Source organism: Ischnura elegans, chromosome 3 (genome assembly GCF_921293095.1).
Source record: "Ischnura elegans chromosome 3, ioIscEleg1.1, whole genome shotgun sequence".
Lineage (NCBI taxonomy): Eukaryota > Metazoa > Arthropoda > Insecta > Odonata > Coenagrionidae > Ischnura > Ischnura elegans.
The window spans coordinates 94,774,515-94,787,296 of NC_060248.1; the positions used below are offsets into that span (position 1 = coordinate 94,774,515).

Consider the following 12,782-nt stretch of genomic DNA (forward strand, 5'->3'; position numbering starts at 1 on the left):
TCAGTGGCTCACAGCCGTTAGAGCTTTTAGTTGAAGTACAGTATTTGTCACAAACAAATATATATTAGTGAGTAGGTAATTTCAGTTGTTTAATTTCATTTGGTATCTTGTTGTAATTATCAGGAGGCATTAATTGCTTTTCTTAATCAAATTCTCAATAAGTTGAAGAGTAACCATCCCATGAAAATTTTATCCAATCATGTATTTATTTTCTGTTTCCCTTGCAGAAAGATGATGGAGAAGCAATGGAAGAAGATGATTTCGTCAGTGATGAAGATATGGCTATGGCATTTTCAAGATCATCATCAAGCCTAAACCGTAGAGCTTCACGTGTCAATTACATGATGGGAACAGCGGGTACTGGACAACCTCACATTAGTTATCCCCAGCTCAACTTCAAACCAGAAAACTTCTTTGCTCTAGGTTCACCAATTGGTAAGCATTCAAGCATTCATTGAGTGTGGATTTTATATGGAAGCTCTGTTATTCATAAATTGGTGCAGCTAGCCTCATTCTATGAGTATTATTTTATTTCAAAATCAATTTGCTGTTACAAGTTGGATGGAGCTAATCTCATAGGCACTGTGATGTGTCGTAAACCTATCTGCCAAACAAATGAAAAAAATTGGTGGATGGACCATACTACCTTGATATAGAAGGTCATCCTTGAGTTAATTTTAATGACTTGTAAGTGAAGTCAATTTCATTTGATGTTACATGGAAAACATAATTCCACACTCTCGTCGAGGGATGTGGTGATTTGGAATGCTTTCACTTCCAATAGATAAATGACTGACTCTAGTGCATCATGAACATGCACACTATTACATTCATTATTAAGTGTAATCCTTATTTTGCTTAAGCATGAACACATCAGTTGTTTCTGGCATCACTCATTTGAATCACATCTTAAGCAAATTAGAGTCATTTTGTGTTGTTAAAGCTGAGTTTAATCGAAGCCTAAATGTTCAGTTCAGTAATGGAAGCTTGAATTTTACTGCTAACCTTGGTGATAACTTTCTTATTTGATGCAGAAAATCAAGATAAGTTACGTATAATGAATGCACACCTTTTTTCTATAACCCAATAATTGTTGTCACTTGTTTGATTATGCCTGAAACTGCAACATTATCAATTTTATGTCTTTTTAAAGGAATGTTTGTCACTGTGAGGGGTATAGAAACTCTTGGTGATAATTTCCGGCTTCCCACTTGTCCTGGTTTCTTCAACATCTTTCATCCCTTTGATCCTGTGGCCTACAGGATAGAAAGCTTGATTGATCCGGAACTTGCTCCTACGCTTAAACCTGTTACAATTCCTCATCATAAGGGTAGAAAACGCATGCATTTGGGTAAGTTTTATTTTATTTTGACTGATATCCATCCCACATTTGTTTTTTTCAAATACAAGTCTTAAGAAAATTTTCATTCATTTATGAAAAATTAAAGATTCTTCTATTATTTTTTTGCATTATTTGCCTCTTTCATTGAGCTGCCATTTTTCATGACACGGTGTCTGCATATGCTCTTCCCTGTTTAATGGAACTTATAAATATAATTCGATGGTAGCTTCTTCATAATTCTCCCTTATTATTCATTCCTTGTATCTAATAAAAATGTGTTCCTAGTTATAGAATGAATGCATTTTCTTTTTTTTTGTATTTGCATTCAGAAAGTAGATCCTCTCCGATGTATCTTGCATTTACTTTAATCCATCTTCATTGTGTTTGAAGTTATGCATTCATATGGTGGTTCCAGTGTAGTGGTTTAGTACATATATAGATGATGTGAAAATCAGATAACCATATTCCATTTGCCCTTGCTGTTACTGACTGGTTAGCATGTTAAGGTAGGCCTTATAGGAAGCTGGCTTGAATGGCTTCGTTGCTTCTTATGAATTACAGTTATTCCACAATTCTGTGCTTTTCTTCTGTCATTGTAATTTACAGCCCTTCTGTCATTGTCCTCTTTGTGTATCCTGTTCTTTTTCTTTCTATTTTGAACTTACCCTACCTTCAACTTTCTCTTGCCCTAATGTGCCTTGGTTCGAAGTCTATTTGCAACTGCCTCCTATTTATCTCATCCAGAACCTTCCTCTGCGCAACCACCGTCATAATTACCTTCTCATTTATCTTTCTCCTCATCATTTTTCTTTGTTCTCTAAAATACTTCTCCTTGATTGCCTTATGGCTCCACTCATCATTTTTATCTCAGTCAAGGTGAATGATTGTTTCTCTCTGGAATTTTCGCTCATCATATTTCCTCAATACCATCTCGTGACAATAGCTTCTCTCCCTGAACAGTGCTTATGAGAATTGAAAGCCTCTAGCATTAAATTTGGGTTACCTGATGTTAAAAAAGATTGGTTTGTATAAATTTCAAGTGTATGGGTGTTTAAATGAATATATATACATAAATATGAAAATAATACTATAAAGTTTTCTCTCTTCCAGAACTGAAAGAAAATCTTGCAAGAATGGGTTCTGATTTGAAGAATAAATTGGTTGATTCCGTAAAAAATACTTGGAGCACAATGACACAGTATAGCATCTTCAGTCGGCCAGAACCAACTAGCCAACCAACTGTAGAATCTGAGGTTACAAAGGTAACAGTAGGCTAATTTTATTTTAAAACTCCTGTGCTCTTGAGGCGGGAATTCGTATAGCAAAAACGCAAACTTGAGTGATGAACCTTGAAACTACTTTGAATAATGCAGGCTTGAATTTATAAAGGAAGGTGATTATTTTTATTGTTTTAATAAGTTGCTGATGCTAGTAAGAATTTACATTTACATTGTATCTACTGTCATTTACAGTAGAGGTAGAAGGAATGCTTCCTATTTTGTGTTAGAAGAAGTATGTAATAGCTGAATTTTATTTCTTCCAAAAATTTGAATCAGAGCATTTGTAGTATTCCTTTTTTTCAAAGATTGTAACTGATGAAGGCAAATACATAAATCCATTAGTCAAGCTTTCTCTCAATGTGAAACTAGCTGCAAGCGAATAAGTGAATTGGTAAATCACATTACCTCCCAATTTAATCACAAATTTAACTTGAGCATTCCTAACTTTTACCTGGAATTTTTTTCAGGCTCTGGAAGCTCACCTAGGACCAGCCACAGTCTCTGCACCTGTGGACATTGGAGCCGACACAGAGTCAGAAAGTGGAGACACTGATGCAGATGTGACCCTAGGCTGCTTGAATAGAGGCCGTCGTGTGGACTATGTCTTGCAAGAAGCTCCTCTTGAGAGTTTCAATGAGTACCTGTTCGCTCTGCAAAGCCATGTTTGTTACTGGTATGCATTTAAAGCCATATTAACCAGGCAAAAATTATATTTATGATGCTCCTTAAAAAATTTTACTCTTCCTACCTAAAACATTGTTTTAAATAATAATGAGATGCATACTTTTTCAGTTTATTTCTGTGATCATGGACTGCTTTTGATTTTTATAGTGATTTGTTTTTTTATAATGCTTCATTTTTGGCTTTCAGGGAATCGGAAGATACTTTGCTAATGATTCTCACTGAGATATACAGTTCAAATAATGTTAAACCAGATAGTGTTATAACTGGAGTAGATAGAGAGAAATCTCCAATGAGGCTTCTCTCAGACCAGTTCCTTGCATCAGCTTCACCACCAAAATTTTCTGCTCTCAGGTATGTTGTGGTTATTTTGCTCTCAAGAGATATCTTTCATAACTTTTCTCTCCCTTACAGCTGGTAAAATGTATTGACTTAAGTAATTTGACATGAAATATTGGTGTGCAGTAAAACACATTCAGCCCACCCTTAATTTTTTTCAATCACTTATCTTTTGTTCATTTAAAAAATTTAATTAATTAACAATAGAGCTTATTCAAGGAAATAATTGTGGGCTTTCTAAAGGTGGATCTTTATGAAGTCACCCACAAGTTTACACTTTGTCTGCAAATTCCAACAAAGAAAAATCATATAAGAACACCAATCCCCCTAAGTTGGTCTGGGTTCATACAGGGTGTCGAAACATAATTTCATTTTTTCAAAACTTATTAAATCCTATTGCTTCAATCATAAACTTTTTACATATTTTTTTTATAATGTAGGCACATATCTAAAGTTCTATTTCACACAATTTTGAAAACCAAGCCAAGTAGGTGACGACCCCCATTCTCCAGACAATGAGTGAACAATTTTCTGGGATTTGTCATGGCTGTTTCTGCATATCAGGAGGTATGCTGGAAAATTCATCCTGAATGTTGGTATTCAAAGCTTGCAGAGTCCTAGGACTGTGCACATAAACATGAGATATCAAAAAATCCCATTGAAAAAATCACAAGTGGCCAAATCGGGAGCGAGGGCCAGCCACTTCAAATCAATCCTTCATAACTTCATAGTCATGCCTCTCGAACAAGACCACTGGCGCTCGACTACGACATCAACAGACTGAATGGCGCCCGTTTTAAAAAAGGAAGACGTTGCCGTACCCTGTATCTTGGACAAGGCGAACAATTTTGCCTCCCTGAAAATTTTATGCATCATTTATGTTCATTAATCCATTCTTTTAAATTACCTTATAGGTTTCCCAGTTCAACGTCATTATCATCCGAAGGCAGTACTTCCAGTCAGGGAGTGTCAAGGAGTCAATCTGTCCCAAAAACATTGAATGACCCAAATTTAGCCATGCTGAGCACATCATCGCCCGGTTATCTTGAATCGCTGGGACAGTCTCCACAAATGGGAATGGACCCTACAGCTCCTATGTCAGAAGTGAGGAACTTAGCACCTCCCCCAACGATAGGATTTGTTAAACAATCTCTGCAAAGGAAGTGATGTTTTGATAGTGTTTTGGATTAGTGTCTCCTACAGCATTGTTTATCTCCATCGCCAATATGACTGTGCCTTTGTTGCAACTTGGAGGTCATCTTGCCTGCCAGTCCGATGCAAGGGATTGAGGTGGCTTTCCCTTTTTTTCGACATGCTGTCTATTCTGCCTTCGTTTCTCATCAAATGGCTGTGGATGAATGATCTTTGATCATAGAAGTCTATTTTACGTTGATTGTACAGTGGTTTGGGTTTTTTTTCCATTTGTTTAGCTGGATTTTTATTGTTTTCCATGGGAAATTTTAATAAAGCCTTAACAAGGTTAATCAGTTTAAATTTGTATTATTTTCAAATTCATTGTTGTCCTATACAAATATGTACAAAATATTGACATTGAAGTTTTAGCCTTTAGGAAACAATAACATATCACTCAAATTTCATAAAAAATATATATCATGTAAGCAACATTATTAAAATTTAGTTATTGACTACAGCTATACAATAAAATTGAAAACGATTAAATAGTTGTACCTTCATATGACTTTGTAGGAATATGTATATGCATATGAAATATTTATATAAATGGAATTTTATATCGAGGCACATGTCTTTCAGGTAATTCAATCACAGTTAAGCTTATGGGCATATAATGCACAAAAATACAGCACTAGGTATAAAATGCTAATCAGTTGGTTTTCATCCATCATTAATGGAATGATCAGCATAGGCACAGAATAACTGATCAAATGAAGTCAAGTGTTCACCAAAATTGTCCAATTAATTCACAGCTTCACCTGCAGAAGTAATCCCTGAGAAACACTACATACCACCACACTTGGAATCAGCAGCATTTTTTCTTTGGCACATTCTCGTGTAGGCGTAGATTCTCAGGCCCAACTGGAACCACAGGAGGCTTGCTCAAAAAATCATCAGTAATGACTTGGAATAGCCTGTCTGTGAGGAAAAATACCTTGTTAATACCACTAACAAGGGGCGACCACGTACCTTGCTCCGCCTTTTTCAATGCCGTATTGGGCAGCAAGATTATGCAATAGTTTTGTATAATGCTCGGGAGATATATTCTAAAACACATTTTCAGGGACCATAAAAATGGTAATTTAAACTATCATTTTCTTGATCACAATCATTTCTACCATCTCTCCCCAAAATTTCAGCAGTGTGCAGTGCAACGACCACTCATGTTTATCTCCATCACATCACTTTAATTTGCAAACTCATAATCAATGCAATGATACTCCTGTGTACATATACGATTGATGCACTGAATTACACAGGTATATACAAGATATATGAGAAAAATTTCCATTGTCATTAGATGTAGCCCCTAATTTCCAGTGCCGGAATGTCAATGATTTCATTTTCTTTGCAAGTGAAAAAATCTACAATTTCCAACTTGTTTCGATCGCTCATTTTCATTTCCAAGCATGAATGGCCTTCTTCATGACATTATATTATGCCCATGCATTATCAGCTCAAAACATTTGTCCATTAAGTAGAATATATACAGGCTATCATTGAGCTATGGAATGGAAATTGATATCAGTTCAATTAAATCAATAAGCACAGTATTTTACTCGCACATGACAGAAGAGACAAATTTATCTGCATGGAAATGTATAGTATTGAATCATTAAAATTGAACAATGGAATGCCAAAAAATGAGAGAAGAAAACTAAGTCGTTACATTTTGATTATTGATGAAGTCATCCAAGAAAACTAACCATGGCAATATAAAATTCACACGCCATTGTTATTTGAGTTACCATTGGGGCAAACCCTTGCAAGGGAGAAAAAAAAACCATTGTGATTCAGGCTGAAGGTAGCCTATACATCTGCCAAAGAGGATAACTTACCAACATTTTTTCCTGTCTTACTAGATGTCTCAAAGGATTTGGCTTGGATCCCTGCAATTAAAAATGAGTATTAAAAGCTATGGAAAAAATGATACTATAATGTACCACCCACAATTCCATAAAACCCTCAAGGTAACGCTATACACAGCTCACCTTCTGCATATGGTTCCACATCATCAATATTAACCTGCCTTTCTGTACGCCTCTCCTCTACGAGATCAAGCTTCGTGCCACACAAATATATCCTACAGTCCTAAATAATAAACAATAAAAAAATCAGCCGTCACACGGGGTATGAAGGGATCTTGTTCAACACAGGGTAAAATTTACCTCTTCATGCTTTCTCAGCTCACACACCCAAAACTTAGCCTTCTTCCAAGAGGCCTGACTGCCTATGTCATAGCATACTATCGCAGCGCTGGCACCACGATAAAATATTCTACTCATGGCCAAATACCTACAATAACAAATTTAAATTGAAAATTTTTTCGTTCCAAGGGAAAATTGCAAATTTGCGACAAAAAGTATTATCTCACCTTTCGCTGCCTGCAGTGTCCCACAATCCCAACACGATCTTTTTCCCTCTCGAGGACACAACGGGTTTAGCGACGAAAACAGCCCCAATCGTCTGAAAAGCGAATCATTCCCAAATGACACCCTTACATCATGAAGTCCAATTAATCGCATGACAATTTCTTAAAATATCGAAGAAACAGCAAGCACAAGCAACTGTAATGGGACGTGAAGTGACTCAGTATTCAAGGTTACCCCCACAGGGCGATCGAAATATGTGTCCAATACAATCAAATACTTTCTGCACTATTCATTAAGTATAATATTTCACATTTAAAATACAATTAATGACCAATTAAAAGCTCATGCATAGGTAAGACTTCAAGGACGACTCGTGATAATTGGATAAACAAAGTTACTTTACAAGGGCACCTTCTTGTCTAAAGTTATAATCAAAAGATTAAAGGAAATCACCAGCGAGAGAAAATAAAATTTAATCACACACTTTGATAAGTTTTACAACTTGTGAATCAGCCCATGACAACAAAGGATAAAATCACCAAGAAGCTAATTATCTTTCAGTGGAATTCTGTCACTTACCGTCTGGTAACCACCATTTTCCTTGAAGTGTTGGTTTATAAATCTTTCACATATAGAAGTTTTACCTACGAATTCTTGACCTAGCATAACCACTTTCAAGTCCACTTTACTCATTTTGCTAGATGTCACGAACTCATTACAGATGATTCATGTTCGTACGGTTTCCATTTACGCCTCCCTTCTCGAGCAGAATGTTTGATTGCAGACTTGTGCCGCTACCTAGCGAGGTAAAATTGAACGACTGAAACAGTGACGCACCGATATCAATAGTAGTGCTCAGATCCGCAGCGCGACACCAGGGTCAGTTGGTCGGTCTATCCCCGAAAGGGGGAGTTCAGTGGTTTGTGTGATAGTGAACTGACGTATCGCCCGTGTTGTTAGTCAAACGGTCTATGTTGATATTATGTGCTTGTGATGTTCCTGTGACCTTGCTGATTATACTCTTCGCTGCTTACTGGAACGGTGAGTACGGGTGAATGTTTGTTTTTGACAGATGGCCTTGGAACCATGGAAAATCGAGAGAAATCTCAGTACCTGGAACTAGAAAATAATACATTGCTCAGGTTGCAGAATAGTTGATGTATGTTAACAAAATTCGAGCATGTAAACAGGGTCATAACGTCTTTAATATGAGTAGTTGTTGGCTACCTAGTTGCTTGTTGATCATCTGTTTCATAACAACGGATTATACGATAATAGTGCTCATCCCGAAGCTATATCACTCGCAGTGAATGAATTCTTTGTAGTATTATATTATCGTTTCCTTGTATTTTCAATGCAATTTTCATCCTTCATAATCCTTTTGAGTTGGAGAAGGTCTCTTGTTTTCGACTGACACGATTAAGCTCCACGTGGGGGAGTATCATAAATCGATTTAATTCAGCCCCTGCATCGTTTCATCTTGATAATTGGAAGTGATTACATGCATGAAATATTCGTGAATAGTTGATTCCCTTATTTTATTAGTGTTGGCTTCGATTGTGCTGTTGAACTATTTTTGTCAATCAGTTTTGTCGGTCGACAGTAGGTAGGTCACTGTTACCTACTTTCAATTTTATTGTCTTGACAGCCTCTGGACTTACTAGAAAATGTATGGCTCTCATATTCGTTATATTGTCTAATTCTAATTTTAATTCGCAAATATAATGTTGTTACATAATTTTCTTCAGGGCTGTTGCTCATTCACATAGTATATTATTTATATTTGCCATCACTCTCCCAGTTTTGTAGTGTATCGTAGTCCAAGTGATTTGAAAGCATGTCAACAGACTATCATGGTTCAATAGACCAAGGTTGACACGTTAAAACGCATTGCAAACAATGAACAATTTCCTGCTCGCCTTTAGTGATCGACTCCTCTGCAGCATTTCATTACTTACCTGTCCTTCCCCGTGCGTTCTCGTCGTTGAAGGAAGTTTAAGATGCGACAACGTTCCTGTTTGTGTTTCATTGCAAGTGATGTTAGCTTGTATTTTTGCATGCCGTTTATTGAGGTTGTAAATTACTCCCAGTATAAAGTCCCAGCTCTTTCTTCGGCTTCGTTGTAATTTCAGTAGCTATCATTCAGTAAGCAGTCCATATAGACGTGCTTCAATTTGCATTTCCTTTGGGAGACGTGACGTTGATGCAACACATATTCCCGGTGGCTTTGCGAATCTAATGCATGCACTTTTTTTCCTTATTGATGACTTTATAGCAAGTTATAACCATTTCGAATCCACTATTTATTTTCATGTCGTGCCGGCGGGCCTTTCCACATCAGTGCTTGTATGTCGTTAGGAATAGGAGCATGTCGCATTGGTCTCCTATGTTTCGTCTCCAGTAGATATTTCCTGTCGCTCCTCCTGACTGTTGAATAAGTTTCCCTCTGTTGACCATTAGCTGTCGTGGAAAAAAACTTGAGTCCACACCCTGGTGGCATACGTATAGCCGCCAGTGAAACCCCGCTGACAATGAGTCCCATCAGGTCCTGTGTAACGCATTTCGGTTTGATCTCACGGAACGTTTCGAGGACGCGTGCCGCCCATTCCGCGAGTGGCGGCTCCAACCTGTTCAAGTTGGATTAAAGATGATTTCCTCATCGGAGCGTCTGGCATTTATTGCCGAAGGAATATTCACTGCGCCGCGCGGCCCGGTTTCTCGGCGGCAGGTGCACTGCTAAACTCCGGTGTTGGTCCAGAACGTGCGGACGCAAGATTCCCGACCATCGATTGGGATGGCCTTACTTTTCTGCGTTTCCACACCGTAGACTATGTACCCCTCGTTCTAGTTCGCCCTCAAACGCACCGTACTGCGTATGGGGCTGTTACATCGGAGAATATTATACCTTGATTTATTACTAATCGTTCGACCCCATCAGCTCGTAAACGAGGCATGAATGTAGTATAAATAATATTGATTTTAAGAGTAGTGCTGCCTCAAATGTTTAAGTATTTCAAATGTTTCATTCGTAGTGATATTTATATTTTACGGACAAGAGCATAGCCTATTTAGTGCAACATAAACGTATGCCCACTGTCGCGTCGGTGACAGTTACGGCCTGTTGTGGTTATATCGTATCAGGGATGCCGGCTAACAAAAAATATTGGGGGGCCAAACCGGGGATCTTGCCCCGGGAAATTTTATAAGTAGTGAGTTTTAAGTTTTTTAATCATTTTAGAAGACTCATATGATCAACATTAGAACCCTGATAACTCGAATCTCGATATCTGGACACTCCGGGGAAAATCGACAAGCCTGACACATTTTTTCCTCACACCCATAACGAATTTATGAGAGGGCTCGGGCCCCATGGAGTCGACGCCACTGTATCGTACTCCTAGGGCGTTTTTGTAGGTTAGGACTGTTCTTCCATTTTCATTACTGCTAAATTTAATCAAATTTTCGGATTTATGTACTGCGAAGCACCCTCAGGGTAGAAATCTGCACCATTCTATAACCATTGTCTTTAGCTCTCAGTCTATACCTTTTGAAAAGGGTTAGCTTTTAAAATTCACCATAAATTCGGCACGTAAAAATGTTTCGTAGGGTATTTTTAAAAGAGGGTCCTCCTCACATGGAAAATCGTTGATTAATATTTTGTCAGACCTTGTGAACGGAAGCAAAGCAATAAAACTTCTTATTATTACGCTTGTAGGTCGAGATAGCCTGCACAATTTTTTCTGCGTCCAAAAAACAAGCAAGTGTTTAAAAAAGAGAAAATATTCGATACAAAAGGCCTGCTTATGAGTTCTATAATTCTAGAGATAAGTACATATTACTTTAGAAAGAATCAAACTTGTGCCTTGATAGTTTCCAGTCCTGAAAGTTTTTTTTACCTGCGTGGAAGTACCCAGATGAGCATTGCGACTAATAACAGTGCTCCATTATCATTTATTCATTACATGCTACCGAAGAGAAATGCTTCTCTTCGGTCGTGATGCTGGATGGGGAGGAATTCTTGAATATATCATACAAGCTGCGAAGTAACGTCGCATATGTTGCCATATAACCATGGGCTAGCCAGGGGGATTTTAAGGATTCACCGGCAAGTGTACCCTGGTAAGTGCGAAAATTTCACTGGAAAATTCTTTTTCCTTGACCGGTACTCGAACCCGGATCCCCTCAAATCCTAAAAAAATGCCGTTTGAAGTCAGAAGGGGATCGTTGGAAGAGTATTCGATGACATTATCGCGTTCGGATTTCCTGTTTCATAATAATAGTTGTAGAGAATGTGAGTTTCTTAGACTCTTACGCCATTTTTTTGCCTTGTATTTTTCTCTGTGAAGCAACTTGCTGTTTATAGTATTATTCTTCATTTCCTTCTCTGGTTCTTCGCGGAGGGAAAGCTTGTTATTTTAAGACGGCTTTTATTGCGATAGAATTTGTCGGCTGCATTATTCCGCTTGCTCAGACAGACAATGTTCGGATGCTAATTGTGTGTTCTCGCTGTAGAATCGTGTGATACTACTCAAGGGACTCTGAAGGAAGAGAAAGTTTCGGTATTCGCGAGGAAGATATTTCTAACGACGGCTTTTCCCAATACGTCAACTTTTCTTTTAGTTTCTAGGAATACTACTGGAGTGATCACGCGCGTTTAGCCGTTAATGCTTTCGAAGCCTCTATTTGGTCGGAAGAGATATTCAATTTATCATAATCCGGCAGTTTTTAAGTTTTTCTTTTATGAAATGATAACATTTTCTTTAGAGAATATTTTTTCGGGGAAAATGCGATTTATCGATCGAAGATTTGTAGTTGTATTTCCTGATGCCTATTTCCGTTTTTTCTTGAAATTATCGTCCAAAATTAGGATTCCGTTACATATCGGGAAATTATACCCACATACCGTCCAATGCCACCCCCGAGAATCCTTTGGAGAGTAAGCATTGCTGGGGAAGTAATTTTACTTTGTAGTGGCCTCCTAGGTGTTATATTATGTAACCTATTTTACAGTAATAACATTCAACTAGCATGTAAGTACGTCTACATGAATTGCAAAATGTTGACGGCGATTCATTTTTTTGTATATTTGCCAGCAAAATAAGTGAAAGATTAGTCTTTATGAGGGTGCTTATTAGGCCTAATATAGATATTAATTACAATAGAATTAGCTACAATATAGCTAGAAAGCGTGCCGATAATGTTTAGTTGTTGCAGCGGTCGACCCAGCGAAATATCAAGTTTAGAAGTGAGAGTTTAAAATCTGAAAATAGGCTGTCTCCGCAATAGTTGCGAGTTAATAATGTTCCTTACCGTTGGAATAGATGATGGCACTTCAAGTATCGCCGTGGTTACCGCCACAATTTTCTTATATTATTTGACAGCCATGTTGTGGCGCCAACCGCTGTCTGGATTGTAACTCCGGTTGGCTGACCAGTGTACAGGCCTGTTTCTGGAAAATAAATGCAATTAATATTAATTAGGATCATTGGTGGATATAGGGCGGGGCTAGGGGAGGCTATAGCCCCCTATGGGTATCTAATTTAATCTAAATAAATTGGTAGTTTTGTTCGGACC

General features: G+C 37.8%; 3 protein-coding genes across 5 annotated transcripts in view; 2 read left to right on the forward strand and 1 right to left on the reverse strand.

Moving 5' to 3' along the window:
- LOC124156164 (nascent polypeptide-associated complex subunit alpha, muscle-specific form-like) overlaps positions 1-5,126 on the forward strand; it is a 76,451-nt gene extending 71,325 nt beyond the window's left edge. For both annotated transcript variants that reach the window (XM_046530521.1, XM_046530522.1), the window contains exons 10-15: positions 228-435; positions 1,154-1,351; positions 2,453-2,604; positions 3,090-3,295; positions 3,493-3,657; positions 4,557-5,126. In XM_046530521.1, coding sequence (XP_046386477.1) covers positions 228-435; positions 1,154-1,351; positions 2,453-2,604; positions 3,090-3,295; positions 3,493-3,657; positions 4,557-4,809 — 1,182 coding nt within the window. In that variant the 3' untranslated portion in view covers positions 4,810-5,126. The remainder of the gene's footprint in view (positions 1-227; positions 436-1,153; positions 1,352-2,452; positions 2,605-3,089; positions 3,296-3,492; positions 3,658-4,556) is intronic.
- LOC124156168 (ras-related protein Rab-24-like) lies at positions 4,958-8,001 on the reverse strand. Its single transcript, XM_046530529.1, has 6 exons — positions 7,788-8,001; positions 7,211-7,302; positions 7,005-7,131; positions 6,828-6,927; positions 6,675-6,725; positions 4,958-5,754 (listed from the first exon to the last, which is right to left on the reverse strand). The coding sequence occupies exons 1-6, from the start codon at positions 7,899-7,901 to the stop codon at positions 5,642-5,644; spliced, it is 597 nt and encodes a 198-aa protein (XP_046386485.1). The 5' UTR covers positions 7,902-8,001; the 3' UTR covers positions 4,958-5,641.
- An 88-nt stretch (positions 8,002-8,089) lies between these two features.
- The window catches only part of LOC124156166 (alpha-1,6-mannosyl-glycoprotein 2-beta-N-acetylglucosaminyltransferase), a 757,523-nt gene continuing 752,830 nt past the window's right edge, over positions 8,090-12,782 (forward strand). For both annotated transcript variants that reach the window (XM_046530525.1, XM_046530524.1), the window contains exon 1: positions 8,090-8,249. The gene's annotated coding sequence lies outside the window, so the exon portion shown is untranslated. The remainder of the gene's footprint in view (positions 8,250-12,782) is intronic.

Bases quoted from the DNA above. Each gene is read 5' to 3' on its own strand.
- LOC124156168 (XM_046530529.1), bottom strand. From the start codon at position 7,901: ATGAGTAAAGTGGACTTGAAAGTGGTTATGCTAGGTCAAGAATTCGTA. The intron at 7,303-7,787 runs GTAAGTGACAGA...TTCGCTTTTCAG, and splicing joins AAAATGGTGGTTACCAGACG to ACGATTGGGGCTGTTTTCGT. The intron at 7,132-7,210 runs GTGAGATAATAC...TTGTTATTGTAG, and splicing joins GACACTGCAGGCAGCGAAAG to GTATTTGGCCATGAGTAGAA.